General features: G+C 53.8%; 1 protein-coding gene across 2 annotated transcripts in view; it reads left to right on the top strand.

The window, feature by feature from the left end:
• The window catches only part of LOC140911060 (receptor-type tyrosine-protein phosphatase T-like), a 90,945-nt gene that overhangs the window by 21,154 nt on the left and 47,552 nt on the right, over window positions 1-22,239 (top strand). The window contains exons 7-9 of one of the 2 annotated variants that reach the window (XM_073343286.1): window positions 742-921; window positions 19,275-19,457; window positions 21,994-22,182. In XM_073343286.1, coding sequence (XP_073199387.1) covers window positions 742-921; window positions 19,275-19,457; window positions 21,994-22,182 — 552 coding nt within the window. The remainder of the gene's footprint in view (window positions 1-741; window positions 922-19,274; window positions 19,458-21,993; window positions 22,183-22,239) is intronic. The other variant, XM_073343287.1, reaches the window with a different exon arrangement.

Raw genomic sequence — 22,239 nt, 5'->3', positions numbered from 1 at the left:
TCAGCTCGCATGCCGCCCTTGGCACCCGTGCCATAGGTTGCCAACCCTGATATATCAGGTGTCTGTAATGGTGTGGGAGACGTGTGTTAGCTAGTAACGGTGTGTATTGCTGTGTCTGTGGGATGTAGGAGGTGTTAGGGTGTGTCACTGTGCATCAGGGCATAGGCATCGACTTCCTCAGTTCCCTGGGGGGGTGCTTGACCCCTGCTCTGCCCTAGTCCCCACCCCCACTCCACCGCTTCCCCCATACCCCCACCCCTGCCCTGCCTCTTCCTGCCCCCGCTGCACCCCTCCCCCGGCTCTTCCAGCGCCTGCTCCTTCCCCTCCCCCGCAGGGCCTCCTGCACACCGCTGAACAGCGGATAGCGGCGGGCGGGAGGCGCTGTGGGGGAGGGAGAGGGGCTGATCCACGGGGATGTCGGTGGGTGCTGAGCAGCCCCAGAGCGCCCACGGAGTCGGCGCCTGCACGTGAGGGTGCGTATCAGTGTGTGGGGATGTTGGCGCCTGTACGTGAGGGTGCATATCAATGTGTGGGTTCATGGGTAAGGCCTGTTGTGATTATTTATTTGTATTACCAGTCGTCCTTAGGAACCCCAGCCATGGCCCAGGACCCCCTGGCGCTCGGTGCTGTACAAACGCTGGACAGACAGACAGCTCCTTGCGGCAGGGACTGACAGTCTAATGTGGGGACTGGAATCTCGCCTTTTTCTACTGACACCAAACCTGATTGTTCTCCCAACAGAAAAGTGCCCCAAACCCAGCTGGGCCTCAGCTCTGCGGTTCGAACCAGACAAGATGTATTATAGCAGGGAGGAACCAGTGACCCTGAGCTGCCCTGAGGGGTTCGAGCCCTCGCATCCCGTGATCACATGTACCGGACAGGGGAACCGGAGCATCTGGAATGAGATTGCTGCCTGCCTGGGTAAGTGTGGGCCCCCTACGTGGGTCACCGTGATTCCAAGGGCCTGGACTGGTGCCGGATGCTCCGTGACCCTTCGATACTGTAGGGAGGAAGGAATTGCTGTCCCAGATCAGAGCAATGGTCCAGCTCAGGCATTCGGGGATGTGCCGTACAGGGCCCGAGGCAGATAGACAGAGCTCAGGGGGCAGGGGAGTCTGTTCTACTGAGACTCCTAGAGCTGCCCCCAGGAGCCGGAGCTGCAGCCTCTGTCACTGTGCCAGTCCCTCGGACACGATGGGGTGGGGCCATTTCTGGTGCAACCTTTTAACAGTGAGGGTCATTCCCCAGGGGAACAGCTGCCCCAGGGACAGGGTGGAGTCTCTGACACATGGAGCGTTTACATCAAGGGTGGCTGCTGCCTTTCTAAAGATTCGCTCTCATTCAGCCACCAGTTACTGAGTGCTACAGAGTCGCTGGCAGAAGAGGAGAAGATCCCCCCTGCAGGGACCCCGGGGCGGGTCTCTGGCCTGGGCTAGGCAATAGGTCAGACGGGATGGTCAGAATGGGCCCTTCTGGCCTTGATACCTATTGTTGCTGGCACAGAGTGCCCGAGGCAAGCAGCAGCTGGGTTTGTTGCCCGGTGTGCGTCGTGCCAATGACCACAACGGGGTGGAGAAGCAGAGAGATTTATTTGAAGCTTTAAATAGGGCGCAGGGAGACTGAGCTGTTTTAAATTTTGCAGCTCTGAATGCAGATTATGGTATACGTTTATATTTTTGCTTATTTTATTATATAAGCTTATGCAATTAATTATTTGTTGTCCTGTACAATACCGTAGCCAATTAGCTAAAGCAGCCAGTTGTGTTTTTTTTTTAGTAGCATTGCCCGAGCCTTGCCTTATTTGGGTTTATTTGTTACTAGTTTTTGCGAAACATTTTTGCCTTATCTATACGTTTCCCAGGCCGAAGCTGGCCTTGGCTAGCGAGCCATGTGCAGACCTGTCTGTTTGTGTGCTAGCTTCCTCAGAGTTGGGCAGGGTCACCGAAAGTTCAAGCAGCAGAGGGGCTTCAGTTTGCCTGGGCCTAGAGCAAGAGGGCTTCACTGACACTCGTGGTTTTTTATTTTTCCGAGTTATCTAGAGTAGTGCCCAGTGTCACCAGCAACTCCCTTTTCTGAGAACACTTAACAAGCTTGCAACTGAGTTTTTTTATATTTTAAGGACAATAAGTGATTAAGTGCTGAGGAGTTAGAATCCTAAGCAAGAGCATATAATGGGTTTTTTGTGGAGTGGGAGGCAGATATTTTATATATGAGTGCTTTATAATAGGCAAGCACGAGGAGAATGATAATACACAGCACAGCATTTGTGAGCAGAAGACGAACAATGCCTTCCCCCAGGTCAGGCAGCCATTTTTAGAGTGAGTCAAAAAGAGTGGGCTCTTTTTTGGGGGCTTTTTATTGGTTAAGGGCCTGTTCAGCTGACAGGATGTGCTTGTTAATATTTTGTGCATTTTTTGGGACATACGTACAGCATTTATTTTTAATCAGGGCACACACTTTGCCCTGTGCAGCTAGAAGGTAATTTAAGGCCTGGCAGTTTTGCAGGGACAGCAACCGGAATTGGTAAAGCTCTGAATTAAGGCTTTTTTTTATGGCTAAGGTATTATTGGCAAACTTAGTGAGAAATACAGAAAGCTGACGATAGCGGTTGGCCAATTTACCTATTCCATAGCCTGGGATAAGAATTATACTGAATTTGTCCCCTTCACTAATGGGTACAGGGGTGGCATACAGAGACCGCCGATGCCGGGGACGGCCAGACAGGAGTTGGGTCATGACCCAAAGGGGAGGGATAAGGTATCCCACATAACAGCTTTCATGCCAGTGGTGGGGTAGCCATTTATAGGCAGAGTTACTACAGATATAAAAGGACTGGCTGTTGGCCACCTGGCCATTAAGACCCGCTTTGATTTGAGAGGCCAGAGAGGGAGGATAATATATTTGTTTTATTTTTTGGTTTTAGGCCATTTTATTGTACAGGGGAATAGTAACATTGTTACTAGAGGAGAGATAAAATTGACAGGTGCTGTTTTTAGCAAACCAGGTATGGTTAGCAGTGGCTTCCTGGCATTTATAAAGGAGACTTAAGGGGATGGAGCGTAGTTGGATGGGAGGGGGTTATGGGTCGAATTTCAGTAGGGTTTTTAGGGATTAATGTTGCTGCTAAACTTGGCCTTTTTAGAACAGTTTTTTATTAAGGTGGGCTGCGTTTGCAACTGAGTGGCGTTTGCTTTTATTTATTTGTTATAGAGGTTTGACCAGTTGTGGGGGGGGGTCACCCTTCATGGGAAGCTGGCCACATGGTAGGGGATCTGGGAACATATTTAGCAGTTGGAAAGATTAAATTTCCGGGCAAAGGCTATTTTGAGGCCTTTATAGATATTTATATTTAGATTAATGTTTTTTTTTTTTTTTAGAGAGAGAGATATGGGGACTACTAGGCAAATGACATTTACTATGAGGGACCTTATGCCCTTGTAGTCCTGCCCCCCCCCCCGGTGCTTATGTTTTTTTAAATAATAATTTGAGTTTAAGATTGTCGGAGGGTGACGTGGTGATGGGCTGGACGGTTCACTGTTCCGCTGGGGAAGCAGTAGGCACCGTGTTCAGGCGAGAGTGATGGATTCAGTTTTTGTGGTTTTTGACCTTTGCCGCCGTGTGGGAAACCAGCAGGACGGTGTGGGGTCCCTTTTACCTTTTTTGGAGAGGCTTGTTTTTTTAGGTATGAACAAGCAGGGAGTTACCTGGCTGCAAGGAGTGGACAGGGGCATCCAATGGAAGAGGCTGGAAGTCTTTGATATACCTGTGGAGAGAAGAGAGAACAGCAGACAGAGAGCACATATACTGAGACAAAAAAAACACACTTTATTTTTTATTTTTTTGTTAGAACCGGTGTCCCATTTATAGGCCGTGCCCTTTTAAACATAATTTTAAAGGGACTAAGCCCTAGTTTACCCTTTGGGAGAGCGCGGACGCGGAGCAGGACAAGGGGTAGAGCATTGGGCCATCGCAGGGGGGCTTTTTAGCGCACTTTTGAGAGGTGTTGCTTAAGGGTTTGATTGGTACGCTTTACTACACCGCTGGCCTGCGGTCTTTAGGCTGTGTGGAGTTTCCAGGGTATCTGTAAGGCATTTGAGATATTTTGAACGATTTTTGATGTGAAGTGCGTCTCATTGTTAGATTTTATTTATTGGGGGAGTCTGAAGCGGGAAATAATTTTCTTAATGAACTTGAGGGCCACTGTTTTGGCAGTGCAATTACGGCATGGGAAGGCTTCACGCCATCCGCTAAATTGGTTTACCAAGACGAGGAGATATTTGAACCCTTGAGTTCGGGGAAACTCAGTAAAATTTATTTGCTACACCAGTTCAGGGCCTGGAGTGGGTTTCAGGGTAGCTGGTGTTATTGGATGTCTTGGCCGGGGGTTATTCTTTTGGCAGACTAAACAGTCAGCTTGTATTTGGGTAGCCAGGGGTCGGAGTCCAGAAGTCAAGAAGTATTTTTTTATTAGCTGGATAAGGGCCTTCCTGCCAGCGTGAGTGGTTTGGTGTAGCTGCTGCAGTACTGGCCGGATCAAGCCCTTCAGTAGGAGGATCTTCCCTTCCGGGGAATGAAGCCATTTTTTTTTTTTTTTGAAGACTGAGTTTGTTAGCTAGTTTTTTTTTTGTTTTTTTTTAGAGTACCGAGGGGTTGGAAGCTCCCCCACTGATGGGATGAGGGTATGCCTGTGGGCATCCTCAGCTTCCGATGGAGTCAAGGTGGTGGCATGCTTGGCTTTTCTATCCGCCCTGGCATTGCCCCTGGCCACGTCTTCATTTTTCCTTTGATGGGCTTTACAGTGCACCACCGCTACTTCCGAGGGGAGTTGTACGGCTTTTAGGAGCCGGAGAATTTGGGGCCCGTACTTGACTGGGGAGCCTTGGGCCGTTAGCATTCCCCTTTGCTTTTACAGGCCAGCATGAGCATGCAGTACCCCAAAAGCATACTTTGAATTGGTGAAAATGTTGACCCACTTCCCCTTTGACAGTTCGAGTGCACGGGTCAGGGCTACTAGCTCAGCCAGCTGGGCAGAGGTCCCGGTGGGCAACCTCTCGGCCTCTACGGTATCATGGAGGGTTACGACAGCATAACCCGCCCTGCTTTGCCTTTTTATGACAATGCTGCTACTATTAGTTTACCACTCAGAATTCGCATTTGGGAGCGGCTGATCCTTTAGGTCCCGGCGGCTGGAGTATTGGGCATCTATGATTTTTAAACAGTTGTGTTCTTGTTCCTCTGTTTCTGGCAAGAGGGTGGCTGGGTTAAGGGAGGAGCAAGACTGCAGGGTGACCTCGGGGTTCTCTAACAGCTTAGCCTGATACCGAGCAATCCGAGCCTGGGTGAGCCAGAGCCCACCCTTTGTGTTTAGCAGGGCTCAGACCATATGGGGAGTATAGATTTGCATAATCTTTTTTGATGTTAGCTTTTTAGCTTTTTTTAGTACTAGGGCAGTAGCTGCAACCGCCCGTAAACATGCCGGGCAACCCTTTGCAACCTGATCCAGTTGTTTGGAAAAATAAGCCACGGGACGTTTCCAGGTCCCCAACAACTGGGTTAGCACTTCCAGGGCTATCCCTTTTTGTTTATGTATATACAATTGAAATGGCTTAGAGAGATCCGGCAGACCCAGGGCTGGAGCTTTTATTAGCTTCCTTTTTCAGGTCTCTGCCGTGCCTCCTCCCTTGCCTTAGCTGTAACCTGATTCCGCTCCACCTTAGACAACAAGGTTTTTAGGAGGATATTACAGTTGTCCCAATCCGGCTTGTGACTACTGAGGCACCCCTCAAAGGCTGAAATAAAGCGGCTTGGGTTCGTTGAGAATTTTCCAGCCTGTGTTTTAAAAGCTGCTAAGTTTATTGGATTGAAGGGCACATGGGTGTAAACTTGCACGGTGGTAGCCTGGCGTCCGTCTGCCCCTGGGCGAGCCACAACAGTCTTGAAAAAAGAAAAGGAGTACTTGTGGCACCTTAGAGACTAACCAATTTATTTGAGCATAAGCTTTCGTGAGCTACAGCTCACTTCATCAGATGCATTCAGTGGAAAATATAGTGAGGAGATTTATATACACACAGAACATGAAAAAATGGGTGAGGCTGGTTCACCTGCACATCTACCAATGTGATCTATGCCATCATGTGCCAGCAATGCCCCTCTGCCATGTACATTGGGCAAACTGGACAGTCTCTACGTAAAAGAATAAATGGACACAAATCAGATGTCAAGAATTATAACATTCATAAACCAGTCGGAGAACACTTCAATCTCTCTGGTCACTCGATTTCTGACCTAAAAGAGGCTATTCTTCAACAAAAAGACTTCAGAAACAGACTCCAACGAGAGACTGCTGAATTGGAATTAATTTGCAAATTGGATACAATTAACTTAGGCTTGAATAGAGACTGGGAGTGGTTGAGTCATTATACAAAGTAAAACTATTTCCCCTTGTTTATTCCTCTCCCCCCCCCCCCACTGTTCCTTAGACGTTCTTGTTAACTGCTGGAAATAGCCCACCTTGATTATCACTATAAAAGGTTTTCTTCCCCCCCCCACTCTCCTGCTGGTAATAGCTCATCTTAAGTGATCACTCTCCTTACAGTGTGCATGATAAAACATGAAAAAATGGGTGTTTATGTGTATATAAATCTCCCCACTGTATTTTCCACTGAATGCATCCGATGAAGTGAGCTGTAGCTCACGAAAGCTTATGCTCAAATAAATTGGTTAGTCTCTAAGGTGCCACAAGTACTCCTTTTCTTTTTGCGAATACAGACTAACACGGCTGCTACTCTGACAACAGTCTTGGTAATTAAAGGATAGAGTCCCACTGAGGGGGCAATCTCTGTAACCTGAGGCCTCCTACCCTTATAAGGTGGGGGTGTGGGGGCCGAAGGGGACACCGAATCTGCCATTACAACATTGGGGGGTGTCAAGGTTCCTCCCCCACTCTGAACGCTAGGGTACAGATGTGGGGACCTGCATGAAAACCTCCTAAGCTTATCTTTACCAGCTTAGGTCAAAACTTCCCCAAGGTACAAAATATTCCACCCTTTGTCCTTGGATTGGCCGCTACCACCACCAAACAAATACTGGTTACTGGGGAAGAGCTGTTTGGAAACGTCTTTCCCCTCAAATACTTCCCAAAACCTTGCACCCCACTTCCTGGACAAGGTTTGGTAAAAAGCCTCACCAATTTGCATAGGTGACCACAGACCCAAACCCTTGGATCTGAGAACAATGAAAAAGCATTCAGTTTTCTTACAAGAAGACTTTTAATAGAAATAGGAGTAAATAGAAGTAAAGAAATCCCCTCTGTAAAATCAGGATGGTAGATACCTTACAGGGTAATTAGATTCAAAACATAGAGAATCCCTCTAGGCAAAACCTCAAGTTACAAAAAAGATACACAGACAGAAATAGTTATTCTATTCAGCACAATTCTTTTCTCAGCCATTTAAAGAAATCATAATCTAACGCATACCTAGCTAGATTACTTACTAAAAGTTCTAAGACTCCATTCCTGTTCTATCCCCGACAAAAGCAGCATATAGACAGACAGAGACCCTTTGTTTCTCTCCCTCCTCCCAGCTTTTGAAAGTATCTTGTCTCCTCATTGGTCATTTTGGCCAGGTGCCAGCGAGGTTACCTTTAGCTTCTTAACCCTTTACAGGTGAGAGGAGTTTTCCTCTGGCCAGGAGGGATTTTAAAGGGGTTTACCCTTCCCTTTATATTTATGACAGGGGGGTTCTGGGGGCTAACATTAGCTACTACTGGTCCTGTTGGAGTTAAATTACAGCTCTGTAGAATGTCTGTTTTATTTTTTAAAGCCATAAATGCTTGTGCATACAGATGTTTATTCCATTTAGTTGTTTGCTGACAAAACAGAACTAATTGGAGGATCGTATTATACTTGATTGACCCTCCCGATGGCCACCATTCCTGGTCCTTTAGCTGATATTGAGGCCAGTTTACTGTACAAAACCTTTTTAATTTGCTTTTTGTTATTGGATTTGATTTAAACACTTTTTAGTTTGCTAGAATGCATTCTAGGGGCGTGCACTGTGCCCTGCCTATAGTACTCTGTCCCTGTCCCATATTTCCGGATGACTTTGGGCATCCCCAGGTCTTAACAAAGAAAGTCCAGACCACTGGACTGTTCCTACCTTTTTCAAGGGACCGGTTCCTCACCATCGCCTGCAGTTGCTTCTCCACTATAGGGGTGCATTGCACCGTTGTGCCCTCCGGGGTCAAGCAAATCGCATCTCCTCCGAGGCCTCCCGATGAACTCACCGGTGCGAGCTGGGCGTCGGTTGTCGCTGCAATCCATTGACCGCCAGGAGGGGTCAGGGCAAGGCTAAATAGCAGCCTCGAGTCCCTTCGTGGTCGCCAAGAACTGTTGCCGGCACAAAGTGCCCGAGGCAAGCAAAAGCTGAGTTTGTTGCCCGGTGTGCGTCGCGCCAATGACCACAACAGGGTGGAGAAGCAGAGAGATTTATTTGAAGCTTTAAATAGGGCGCAGGGAGACTGAGCTGTCTCAAATCCTGCAGCCCCGAATGCAGATTACAGTATACATTTATACCTTTGCTTATTTTATTACATAAGCTTATCCAACTAATTGCCTGTTGCCCCGTACAATACCGTAGCCAATTAGCTAAAGCAGTCAGTTGTGTTTTTTTTTAGTAGCATTGCCCGAGCCTTGCCTCATTTGGGTTTATTTGTTACTAGTTTTTGCGAAACATTTTTGCCTTATTTATATGTTTTTTAGGCCGAAGCTGGCCTTGGCTAGCGAGCCGTGTGCAAACCTGTCTGTTTGTGTGACACTTGACACTTGTGGTTTTTTATTTTTCCGAGTTACCTAGAGTAGTGCCCAGTGTCACTACCTACAGGAGACTCTGTCACTACCTACAGAGAGAATCCTGCAGCCGCAGCCCAGACCAGCACTGATTTCTCTGTCGCAGCATCATAGAAATGTGGGGCTGTAAGGGACCTCGAGAGGCCATTTAGTACAGCCCCCTGTGCTGAGGCAGGGCCAAGTAACCCTGGACCAGCCCTGACAGGGGTTTGTCCAACCTGGTCTTAAAAACCTCCAGTGAGGGTGATCTCACACCCTCCCTTGGAAGCCTGTTCCAGAGCTTAACTGCCCTGAGAGTTAGAAAGTTTTTCCTGATAGCTAACCGAAATCTTCCTTCCTGCAGGTTACATCCATGACTTCCTGTCCTACCTCCCGTGGCCATGGAGAACACTTGATCACTGTCCTCTTTCTAACAGCCCTTAGCATATCTGAAGGCTGTTACCAGGTCCCCCCCAGTCTCCTTTCCTGAAGAATAGCCATGCCCAGTATTTTGACCTCCTCGCAGGTCAGGTTCTCTAACCCTTTATCGGTTTGTTGCTCTCCTCTGGACTCCCTCCAACTTGTGCACATCTTTTCTGAAAGGAAACTGCAAACTTTGCCACCTCACTGTTTACTCCTTTCTCCAGATCATTGAGGAGTATGTTGACTAGGACTGGGCCCAGTACAGACCCCTGGGGGACACCACTATTTACCTCTCTCCCTTCTGAAAACAGACCATTTATTCCGACCCTTTGTTTCCTATCTTTTAACTGGAGTGCCTGGGAATGCTTTCAGGATCATCTAACGATCTTTCATTTGATTTAATGACAAGCTGTCACGGAGTGTGGGGGAGTCTGGGCCCTGCACCCCTCTTCCTGGGATTCACCGTGACTCTCAGCCAGCCAGTAAAACAGAAGGTTTATTGGACAATAGGAACACAGTCTAAAAGAGAGCTTGTGGGTACAATCAGGACCCCTCAGTCAAGTCCTTCTGGGGGGCAGGGAGCTTAGACCCCAGCCCTGGGGTTTCCTGCGTCCCGTTCCACCACCCAGCATCAAAACTGAAACCAACCCCCCTCCCCCCGCCCCAGCAGGCTCCCTCCTGCAGCCTTTGTCCAGTTTTCCGGGCAGAGGTGTCACCTCCCCCTCCCCCTCCTGGCTCAGGTGACAGGCTCTCAGGTCTCCCATCCCCATGAAACTCCCCTGCCACATTCCCAGGTCAACACTCCCCCCTCCCTGCGGCGTCCCATCTCTCCCCCCTTCGAGACTGAACGGAGCGGGGTCACTCTGACCAGTGACCTGGGGAAGTTCAGGGCCCCCTCTCCGGGACAGCGCATCCGCTATCAGGTTGGCACTTCCCTTCACGTGGACCATGTCCATGTCGTAATCCTGCAGGAGCAGGCTCCACCTCAGGAGTTTGGCGTTGGCTCCTTTCATCTGGTGCAGCCAGGTCAGGGGAGAGTGGTCGGTGTACACGGTGAAGTGTCGCCCGAGGAGGTAGGGCTCTAGTTTCTTGAGGGCCCACACCATGGCCAGGCACTCCTTCTCGATGGCCGCGTAGTGTTGCTCCCAGGGTAGCAACTTCTTGCTCAGGTACACGATGGGGTGTCTCTCCCCCTTTTCATCCTCCTGCATTGACACCGCCCCCAGTCCCGTGTCGGAGGCGTCAGTGAACACCACAAAGGTCTTCTCAAAGTCTGGGTTTGCCAGAACCGGGCCACTGACCAGAGCCTCCTTCAGCGCCCGGAAAGCCTCCTGGCACTGCTCGGTCCAGACCACCTTGTCTGGCTTCCGCTTCTTGCATAGCTCGGTGATGGGGGTGGCTATGGCGCAAAAGCGGGGCACAAACCTTCGGTAGTATCCTGCCATCCCAATAAAGGCTTGGACCTGCTTTTTGGTGTGGGGAGCGGGCCAGTCTCTGATCACCTCCACCTTGGCTGGTTCCGGCTTTAGATGGCCGCTCCCCACCCGATGGCCCAGGTAAGATACTTCCGCCATCCTCACCTTGCACTTCTCAGCTTTTATGGTAAGCCCAGCCCCCTGGAGTCGGTCCAGCACTTGTCTAACCTGGGACACGTGGTCCTCCCAGGTCTGGCTAAACACACAGATGTCATCAATATACGCCACGGCAAAACTCTCCATCCCCTTCAGTAGCTGATCCACCAGGCGCTAGAAGGTGGCCGGCTCTCCCTTGAGGCCGAAAGGCAGGGTCAGGAACTCCTAGAGCCCCAGAGGGGTGATAAAGGCCGATTTCAGCTGGGCATCTGCATCCAGCGGCACTTGCCAGTAGCCCTTTGTAAGGTCCATGGTGCTTTTTGGTGTGGGGAGCAGGCCAGTCTCTGATCACCTCCACCTTAGCTGGTTCCGGCTTTAGGCGGCCGCTCCCCACCTGATGGCCCAGGTAAGATACTTCCGCCATCCCCACCTTGCACTTCTCTGTTTTTACAGTCAGCCCAGCCCCGTGGAGTTGGTCCAGCACTTGTCCAGCATGTCCCGGACCTCTCTTTCCAGGTCCTGAGCAGTTTTCCCTGTGACTCAGAAGGGGGAGCATCTTATCGGCAGGTGCAACCCTGTCTGCACCCGGTGAACAGTTAGATTAGTGCATCCAGGCTGGTTAGAAAACAGCTGTCGGTATGGATGCAGCACCCCCCTGATCTCAGCTTGCTGGGCAGGGGTTAGCTGATCCGAGAGGGGAATTGTTTCCAGGGGGGAACCAGCTCTGGTCCCAGGGAATAGATCTTCTAAAGGGTCATCTCCCTGCTCCTCCCAGTGTCCACACACGGCCAACACCACATTCCCCCTGGCATAATATGGCTTCATCGTATTCACATGGTACACCCGGCGGTGGTGCGCCCGGTTCGACAGCTCCACCACATATTTTACCTCATTGAGCTGCTTTACAACCTTGAAAGGGCCCTCCCAGGGCCTGTAGTTTGTTCTTTCTCACAGGGATGAGAACCATCACCTGATTCCCGGTGGCATAGGCACAGGCCCGCGCCGTGCAGTCATACCAGACCTTCTGCTTCTTCTGGGCTCTGGCCAGATTCTCCCTGGCCAGGCCCATGAGTTCAGCAAGTCTCTCTCGGAAGATCAGGACATACTCCACCACTGACTCTCCATCGGGAGTGGCCTTCCCCTCCCACTCGTCTCTCATCAGGTCCAGGGGGCCCCTCACCCTCCTTCCATATAACAGTTCGAAAGGCGAAAATCCGGTAGACTCCTGGGGCACCTCCCTGTACATGAACAGCAGGTGAGCTAAGTACTTGTCCCAATCCTGCGGGTGCTGGTTCATAAAGGTTTTCAGCATCATCTTTAGCGTCCCATTGAACCTCTCCACCAGCCCATTGGACTGGGGGTGATAAGCTGAGGCCCAGTCGTGCTGGACCCCACATTTCTCCCACAAGCACCGGAGCAGGGCCGACATGAAGTTGGAGCCTTGGTCTGTCAAGACTTCCTTGGGGAACCCCACTCGGCTGAAAATGGTCAGGAGCGCATCGGCCACGGTGTCTGCTTCAATGGAAGGTACGGGCACTGCCTCGGGGTAGCGGGTGGCAAAATCTACCACCACCAGAATGTATTTCTTCCCCGACCGGGTCGTCTTCCTGAGAGGCCCCACGATGTCCATGGCCACCTTCTGGAAAGGCTCCTCTATGATGGGCAAAGGTCTCAAAGCCGCTTTCCCCTTGTCCCAGGCCTTCCCCACCCTCTGACAGGGGTCACAGGATCGGCAATACTGCCGGACTGTGGTAAAGATCCCGGGCCAGTAAAAGTTCTGTAGCAACCTCTGCCGGGTGCGCCGGATTCCCTGGTGCCCTGCGAGGGGGATGTCATGGGCCAGGTACAGGAGCTTGCGGCAATACTTCTGGGGGACCACCAGCTGCCTCCTGATCCCACAGGACTCTACTTCCCTTGTGGGAGCCCATTCTCGGTACAGGAACCCCTTCTCCCACAGGAACCTCTCCTGGCAGCCTCTCCTCATGGTCCGTACCACCCTGAGGTCAGCCAGGTCCCTGAGCTTCCGCAAGGAGGGATCTTTCCTCAACTCGGCCTGGAACTCAGCGGCTGGGGAAGGGATGGGGACCGGTTCCCTCTCACTGGCCGGGTCTGAGGCCACAGCCTCTCTGAGCCGTGCCCCTCGGTGCTCCCTCCCCACCAGGGTAGGGTCCTGTGCCTCCGGTGTGGTACCCTACCCAAGGTCAGGGCGTAATGCCCGTCGCCGGCTCTAGCTACGGGTCACAACCAGGGCGCTCTGGGGGTTGCTTGGCCAGTCCTCTAGGTCTCCCCCCATCAAAACCTCAGTGGGCAAATGGAGGTGCACCCCCACGTCCTTGGGGCCCTCTTTGACCCCCCATTTCAGGTGTACCCTTGCCACGGGCACCTTAAATGGGGTCCCGCCCACCCCTGTCAGGGTCAGGTAGGTGTTGGGCACCACCCGATCTGGGGCCACCACCTCGGGCCGGGCCAGCGTCACCTCCGCGACTGTATCCCAGTATCCATTGACCTTCCTCCCATCCACCTCCAGGGGAACAAGGCACTCTCTCCGGAGGGACAGCCCCGCGCCCACCCTGTAAACCGAGCACCCTGAGTCCAGAGCCTCCAGCCCTCTGGCGGAGCTGGCCTGGGGTACTCTTCCCTCCTGAGCAGGTGGTAAACTGGCAGCCCCCCTTGCCTGTGTCATCTGCCCCTCACCCAGCTGGATCCCTACCCAGTTAACCCTGGGTAGGTTGGGTCTGCTCAGTCTGTCCCTGAGCCTGGGGCACTGGGTCCGTACGTGGTCTCTCTGGCCACAGTGATAGCAGCTCAGGTCACGTTGGTCCCCTCGAGCGGGTCGGACGGTCCTGACGCCAGGAGTTCCCCTTGGAAGGGGGTTCTCCCTATTTCCCCACTGGGAGGTCCCATGGTGACCCTCTCTCTGCATTGGGGGGGGCCTGTTCTTTTGGGACTCCTCCCTGCTACCCCCTGACCGACTGTTCACAAACTCGTCGGCCAGCTGCACTGCGTGCTGGGTGTTCTCTAGCTTTTTGTCCACCAGCCACAGCCTCAGGTCGGAAGAATCATAGAATCATAGAATATCAGGGTTGGAAGGGACCCCAGAAGGTCATCTAGTCCAACCCCCTGCTTGAAGCAGGACCAATTCCCAGTTAAATCATCCCAGCCAGGGCTTTGTCAAGCCTGACCTTAAAAACCTCTAAGGAAGGAGATTCTACCACCTCCCTAGGTAACGCATTCCAGTGTTTCACCACCCTCTTAGTGAAAAAGTTTTTCCTAATATCCAATCTAAACCTCCCCCACTGCAACTTGAGACCATTACTCCTAGTTCTGTCATCTGCTACCATTGAGAACAGTCTAGAGCCATCCTCTTTGGAACCCCCTTTCAGGTAGTTGAAAGCAGCTATCAAATCCCCCCTCATTCTTCTCTTCTGCAGGCTAAACAATCCCAGCTCCCTCAGCCTCTCCTCATAACTCATGTGTTCCAGACCCCTAATCATTTTTGTTGCCCTTTGCTGGACTCTCTCCAATCTATCCACATCCTTCCTGTAGTGTGGGGCCCAAAACTGGACCCAGTACTCCAGATGAGGCCTCACCAATGTCGAATAGAGGGGAACGATCACGTCCCTCGATCTGCTCGCTATGCCCCTACTTATACATCCCAAAATGCCATTGGCCTTCTTGGCAACAAGGGCACACTGCTGACTCATATCCAGCTTCTCGTCCACTGTCACCCCTAGGTCCTTTTCCACAGAACTGCTGCCTAGCCATTCGGTCCCTAGTCTGTAGCTGTGCATTGGGTTCTTCCGTCCTAAGTGCAGGACCCTGCACTTATCCTTATTGAACCTCATCAGATTTCTTTTGGCCCAATCCTCCAATTTGTCTAGGTCCTTCTGTATCCTATCCCTCCCCTCCAGCGTATCTACCACTCCTCCCAGTTTAGTATCATCCGCAAATTTGCTGAGAGTGCAATCCACACCATCCTCCAGATCATTTATGAAGATATTGAACAAAACCGGCCCCAGGACCGACCCTTGGGGCACTCCACTTGATACCGGCTGCCAACTAGACATGGAGCCATTGATCACTACCCGTTGAGCCTGAGAATCTAGCCAGCTTTCTACCCACCTTATAGTGCATTCATCCAGCCCATACTTGACCTAATCATACTGGAGCAACTGTGTGAACAGTGAAGGACACTGTTCACACAGTTGCTCCAGTATGATTAGGTCAAGCAGGTCCTCTTTTGCTTGGGCCCCAGCTGTCCACTTGCGGGCATACCCCTGCATCCGGTTGACCAGTTGTAGGTAGGTGACCTCAGGTGTTTTACGCTGACTCCGGAACCTTCTCTGGTACATCTCGGGGGTCAGCCCAAACTCACGGAGCAAGGCCCTTTTGAACAGTTCGTAGTCCCCTGCCTCTGCCCCTGTCATTCGACTGTCCACCTCCACGGCTTTGGGGTCCAATAAGGGGGTGAGAAACTGGAGCCTGTCAGCAGGGTCAACCCTGTGCATCTCGCAGGCATTCTCAAAGGCCGTCAGGAAGCTATCTATGTCCTCCCCCTCCTTCCGCTGGGCCAGGAAGCACTTATCAAAGCTCCTTGCAGTCTTGGGTCCCCCCTCACTCACCGCAGCCGGGGCCCCACTGCTCCTCAGCCTGGCCAGCTCCAGTTCATGCTGTCTTTGTTTCTCCTTCTCCTGACGTTCCCTCTCGTTCTGCTGCTCATGCTTATGTTGTTTTTCATGATCCTCCAGCTCCCTCATTTTCATCTCCCTCTCCCATTCCAGCCACATCCGCTCCAGGGATGGGGAGCTCCGCCGGGAGGATCCCCCGCTGGCTGCCGGGGTCAAGGTGCCCTCAGTATTCACCGGGCTTCCCCCAACCCCTCCCCCAGGCCTAGGTAGGAACGGTCTTGGGATGTCCTCAGCAGCAGTCTGACCCCTCCCAGCTCGGTCAGGCCCCAGGGCCCACGCTGCGTCCGGGTCATCCAAGCGATCCCTCTCCTCCAACTGGGCAATCAGCTGTTCCTTGGTGGACCTCCCAATGCGCAGCCCCCTCTGCCTGCACAGCTCCACCAGGTCGCTCTTTAGGCGTTTAGCGTACATCTCCCTGCTGGCCACTCGCAGGCCGGGCAGCTTCCCACGGTTTCCAGGAAAAGCCCCTCGTGTGCCAGTCCTTCTTGAGGTCACCGACTCTTTGCCAGGGTCGAGCTGCAGACTCCTCCGCCCCTGGGACCGCTCGCTGCAATCCCCCGGGGAACCCTGTTAGTGCAAAAGTTCTTCTCTCTGGTCACACACTCCTAGGGGTTAACCGCCCCCAGAAACCATCTCTCTCTGAATTTTCAGCACGCCTGGTCCCCGTCAATCCCCCTTCGTTTTACTGCTCCCCAGTCACTTACTGAAGGAAGTGCCGTTCACGGGGTGCAGTAGATCCCACCGCTGTCACCAGTTGTCACGGAGTGTGGGGGAGTCTGAGCCCTGCATCCCCCTTCCTGGGATTCACTGAGACTCTCAGCCAGCGAGTAAAACAGAAGGTTTATTGGACAATAGGAACACAAACTAAAATAGAGCTTGTGGGTACAACCAGGACCCCTCAGTCAAGTCCTTCTGGGGGGCAGGGAGCTTAGACCCCAGCCCTGGGGTTCCCTGCGTTCCTCCACCCAACCCCAAACTGAAACTAAACTCCCCCACAGCAGGCCCCCTCCTGCAGCCTCTGTTCACATTCCTGGGCAGAGGTGTCACCTCCCCCTCCCCCTCCTGGCTCAGGTTACAGGCTCTCAGGTCTCCCATCCCCAGGGCACATTCCCAGGTCAACACTCCCCCCTCCCTGCTGAGTCACATCCTCACACCAGGTATTCCCCATTGTTTTGATTTTTCCTTCCCATTTCAAGTGTTTTGTCCTGTGTCACAGAGTGTGGGGGAGTCCAGGTCCTGCAGCCCTCTTCCTCGGATTCACGGAGACTCTCAGCCAGCCAGTAAAGTGGAAGGTTTATTGGACCACAGGAGCACAGTCCCAAACCAGAGCTTGTGGGTACAACCAGGACCCCTCAGTCAAGTCCTTCTGAGGGAGCAGGGAGCTTAGACCTCAGCCCTGGGGTTCCCTGCGTTCCACCACCCAGCACCCAACTGAAACTAACCCCCCCACCCCCAGCAGGCTCCCTCCTGCAGTTTTTGACCAGTTTCCCAGGCAGAGGTGTCACCTCCCCCTCCCCCTCCCCCTCCTGGCTCAGGTGACAGGCTCTCAGGTCTCCCAGTGAAACTCCCCTGCCACATTCCCAGGTCAACACTCCCCTCTCCCTTCTGCGTCTGCAGTTTCCACAGTATACATCCGATGAAGTGAGCTATAGCTCACGAAAGCTTATGCTCAAATAAATTGGTTAGTCTCTAAGGTGCCACAAGTCCTCCTTTTCTTTTTGCGAATACAGACTAACACGGCTGCTACTCTGAAACCTGTCTTTAGGAAATTTCATCTTGCTGGATTCACAGCAGTTTCCAATGTGCCAGCGTTGTTTTGAACTCTAATCCTGTCCTCCAAGGGCTTCCAACCCCTCCCGGCCTGGTGTCATTTACAAACTTTATAAACGTACTTTCCACTCCATTATCCACGTCATTTATGAAAATATTGAGTAGTACCAGACCCAGGACTGACCCCACGGGACCCCACTAGATACAGCTTCCCAGTTTGACAGTGAACCATTGATAACTCCTCTTTGAGTATGCCCTTCCCACCTGTTCTGCACCCACCATATAATAACTTCATGTAGACCACGTTCCCCTAGTTTACAAATGAGACTGTCAGGTGGGACTGTAACAAAGCCTTACTAAATCCAAGATATATCAAGTCTACTGCTTCCCCCAGCTTTTGTAGGAAGAGAGCCTAAGAGATAAGCCTTTGTATCAGAGGCCTGGTATGAGGCCGGAGCTAAAGTAGTGGCCAAGCTTTGCTGATATGAAGCAAAGTTGGCAAAAGTCGGGCTGTGAGCAAACGCTAGGCTCTGCCTGCGATCAAGTTCACAGACTGCAGCAAGAATAGGGCTGATCTTGCAGAAACGCACATTCCTAAGACATGCTCGGCACAGCGCATTCACATAGACACGTTCCAGAAGTGTGGTACCAGAACATCCCAGGATCAAGGATGGTACAAAAATATTCCTCAAGGAGAACAGGAACACACTGACCCCATCCTCCTGGAGCTCTGTGAGATAATTGCTAACGGTTTGGAGACCGCTTCAGCCAGTTCCTTAGTTACCCCAGGGTGAATCATGCTGAGGTCCTAGGTGTGATGCAGCAGGGAGTGGGGCAGATTTGACCTGGGGATGTGGCAGGGGAGTTTCATTGGGATGGGAGGCTTCCCTTGAGGGAAGAAACCTGAGCCTGTAACCTGAGCCAGGAGGGGAGTTGGGGCGAGGTGACACCTTCTGCCCAGGAAACTGGACAAAAGCTGGAGGAGGAGCTGGGGGAAGGTTGGGGGAGATGGCTGGAGGGGTTTCCAGTTTTGGGGAGTTGGCTGGGGAAGCGGAGGGAGCCCCAAGGCTGGGGTCTAATCTCCCTGCCCCCCAGAAGGGCCTGACTAAGGGATCCTGTTTATGCCTGCAAGCTCTGGTTTGAACTGTGTTCCTGTCGTCTCCAATAAACCTTCTGTTCTACTGGCTGGCTGAGAGTCACGGTGAATCACAGGAAGTGGGGGTGCAGGGTCCTGACTCCCCCTCACGCTGTGACACTAGGTCCTAGGGGCTGTTGCCAAGAAGAAGCCCCACCCTGCTCCTCCCACGGTAGCTGCACTTGGCTGCTGGCTGAAGTGGTCCCTGTGTGTAGGTGGGGTAGAGCCTGGGATCCTGGGGGTGAAGCTCGATAGAATGATAGAGACCAGGTGGTTGAGGTCCTTTTATTGGGCCAGTAAAAGAGATTACCTCACCCACCTTGTCTCTCTAATCTCCTGGGACCAACACGGCTACAGCAGCACTGCAAACAGAGTACAGAATGAGAGAAATATTAACTCCGTTATTATTTGTCTAACTCCCTTCCTTCCTCCCAGTCCTCCGCCCCCCGGACCTCCAAAGTGAGGTTAGATCATGAGCTGGATCCACATTCAAAGTTAATGCACAGCCAGGCCATGAAGTATTCTCTCTGCCAAGCAGGGAAGTTGTGTCTAAGGGCTGACGACACACAGTGGGAGCCCGCCAGCCTCCCCCACCCCCCCACTGAGTTCCCCAGTCGAGCGCGGGGTGTTGAATCCTGGGGTGGGTGATGAATGCACTAGTCAGGATAATAACAGCCCATGGATGTGAAATCTGTCGGAGACCAGCCAGCCCAGCCCAGGGCCCAGAGCCCTGCGGACGTGACAGCTGGCAGCCTGTGGCGTGTCAACAGCGCACATGGCTCAGCCAAGGTGCCCCAAGAGACCTCTGTTCAAACCGTGTCTCAGACCCCTCACCCCCATCGTCTTACTCCTGTGAACAGAAAAGTGTAAAGCTCCAGAAACCAAGGACACCAGAGTCCAGTTCGCACTTGAGCAGCAGTTTTACAGCCAAGGGGACTCGGTGAAATGGAGCTGCCCTGCGGGGTACCAGCCCTCACCACCTGTGATCAGATGCACTAGACGGAGAAACCAGAGTGTCTGGAGTGGGACTGCTGCCTGCACTGGTGAGTGTGAGCCCCTGGAGTCACCGCGATCACAGGGCTCCGGCATCCCACCCTCGAGCACCTCACAGCTCCCGAGCGACCGGCCTTCGCGCCCCCCTGCCGCTCTCCCGGCACTAGCCCCTGGTGTCCATGTTGGCGGCTCAGCCTATGTCCTAGTGTCACGGAGTCCCCGGGCGATGCTCTGGAACTGCTCCCTACGAAGCCAGGCAGGACTCTGGGGAAGTCTCCTCTCTGGGAGCAGCCTGTCTGCAGGACACACAGCTCACACGGCTTCCACCTTCCTGGGTCTGACCTCAGAGCATTCAGCCTCCTCTGCCCCTCCGTGCGCTTCCCACAGCGAGTCCGCTCAGGCGGGGTCCTGGGGAAGCCAGAGGGTCCTGCCTCCCAACTCTGCAGTCAGACGTGACTCTCAGCCAGCCAGTAAAACAGAGGTTTATTAGACGATAGGAACATGGTCTAACACAGAGCTTGCAGGTGCAGAGAACAGGACCCCTCAGCTGGGTCCATTTTGGGGGGCAGTGAGCCAGACAACCCCATCTGCACTTCACTCCATGTCCCAGCCAGCCCCAAACTGAAACTCTCTCCAGCCCCTCCTCCTCTGGGCTTTGTCCCTTTTCCAGGCCAGGAGGGCACCTGATTCCTTTGTTCTCCAACCCTTTAGCTCTCACCTTGCAGGGGGGAAGGGCCCAGGCCATCAGTTGCCAGGAAACAGGGTGTCGGCCATTCTCTGTGTCCAGACCCCTGCACACACCTGCCCTCTAGGGCTCTGCAACGATCATACACCCGTATCCCACCCCCTAGATACTTAAGAACTGCCTAAGGGAAACTGAGGCACCCCCACACTATTCAGAGGAAACATTAAGAACAGTCCCGCTTCGTCACACCTAGTGACAGGTGTCCCCTTGTCTCTGGACCTGGCAACCTGATATGAGGCTCCCTCCGCGAACACCCCCTGCGGTGTAAACCATGGGCCAGACCCAGCGAGGTGTGAGCTCAGGATCCAGGGTGACTGGCGGAGGAGGGAGGAGGGTGAGGGTCCAGACCCAGCGGGGTGTGAGCGCAGGATCCGGGGTGACTGGCGGAGGAGGGAGGAGGGTGAGGGTCCAGACCCAGCGGGGTGTGAGTGCAGGATCCGGGGTGACTGGCGGAGGAGGGAGGAGGGTGAGGGTCCAGACCCAGCGGGGTGTGTGCGCAGGATCCGGGGTCACTGGCGGAGGAGGGTGGAGGGTGAGGGTCCAGACCCAGGGAGGTGTGAGCGCAGGATCCGGGGTGACTGGCGGAGGAGGGAGGAGGGTGAGGGTCCAGACCCAGCGGGGTGTGAGTGCAGGATCCGGGGTGACTGGCGGAGGAGGGAGGAGGGTGAGGGTCCAGACCCAGCAGGGTGTGTGCGCAGGATCCGGGGTCACTGGCGGAGGAGGGTGGAGGGTGAGGGTCCAGACCCAGGGAGGTGTGAGCGCAGGATCCGGGGTGACTGGCGGAGGAGGGAGGAGGGTGAGGGTCCAGACCCAGCGGGGTGTGTGCGCAGGATCCGGGGTCACTGGCGGAGGAGGGTGGAGGGTGAGGGTCCAGACCCAGGGAGGTGTGAGCGCAGGATCCGGGGTGACTGGCGGAGGAGGGAGGAGGGTGAGGGTCCAGACCCAGCGGGGTGTGAGCACAGGATCCAGGGTCACTGGCGGAGGAGGGAGGAGGGTGAGGGTCCAGACCCAGCGGGGTGTGAGCGCAGGATCCGGGGTCACTGGCGGAGGAGGGAGGCAGGGAGAGTGGCCAGACCCAGCCGGGCTCTGTGGGCCCAGGTGAGAGCATGGCAGGCTCGGGCAAAGGAGGCAGCGGCAAAGCACCGAGAGGCTGGGCCCGGAGGGACGTGGGAGACCGAGATGCTCCGGGGCAGGGTTCAGAGAGTGGAGAATCTGAATTCAGCCCTGGTGTGACCGTGACCCCAGCTCCTCGGCCCAAGTGAGGGGCTGCTCAAGGGGGAGGGTCCTCGAGGAGCAGCTCCCAGGAGCGGGCAGAGGGCTGTGGGGAGGGGCGCTCGGGGGGCTGGGATCTGTCTGGGGGACACAGGTGGCATTTGCCTCTGAGGGAGCAGATCTTGCCCAGGCAGGTGTGCCGGGGCTGGGTGCCAGGGGCAGGTGGGCGGCTCAGGAGACACTAAGCTGCTATGGGGACACTGGGGCAGGAGCTCAGTTGCCATAGTGATGTGTGCAGCGCGGGGACCCAGACGGGCGTATTGGGGCGTATTGGGGGTGTTCGCGGTCTGGGGTGTGGGGGAGGGACATTGGCTAACGGGGGGAGGAGACGCGGTGGGATATGGGGCACCGGCCAACAGCTGTCAGCATCCCTCAGGTGACGGGGGTGGGGCTCGGCCTGGGCAGATGGGCTGACAGCCCCTCTCACAACATTATGGGGCGGGAGCGGTATCAGCACTGGGTGCCCCCCTCCCAGGGTGGGGCGCAGTCCGGGTCGCTCTGCTGGGAGGGGAGGATGCAGTCGTCATGAGGGAGGGATTTGCGGAGACTGGGCATTTCTTTCCCTCCAGGGGTTTGTACGACGGCAGAAAACTGGCCCCCGTCGGTCTCTGCTGCGTCCGCACGGACAGAGTTTGTCGTTGGCGAGAGGGTTTGGGTGACCTGTCGCCCGGAGCAGTATGAGGGGCGCCCGGCTTGGATGCAGTGTACGGAGACGGCTGGGCGCGTGCAGTGGGACACGAGCCATGTGAGCTGTGTGGGTGAGTTCTGCACAGACGGGCTGCAGGATGGGCTGGCGGGATTCGAACCCAAGACCT

Source organism: Lepidochelys kempii, chromosome 5, assembly GCF_965140265.1.
Source record: "Lepidochelys kempii isolate rLepKem1 chromosome 5, rLepKem1.hap2, whole genome shotgun sequence".
In the NCBI taxonomy this organism is placed as follows: domain Eukaryota; kingdom Metazoa; phylum Chordata; order Testudines; family Cheloniidae; genus Lepidochelys; species Lepidochelys kempii.
Note: the sequence above shows the minus strand (reverse complement) of the source record. Positions and strands in the feature narration are given on the sequence as shown.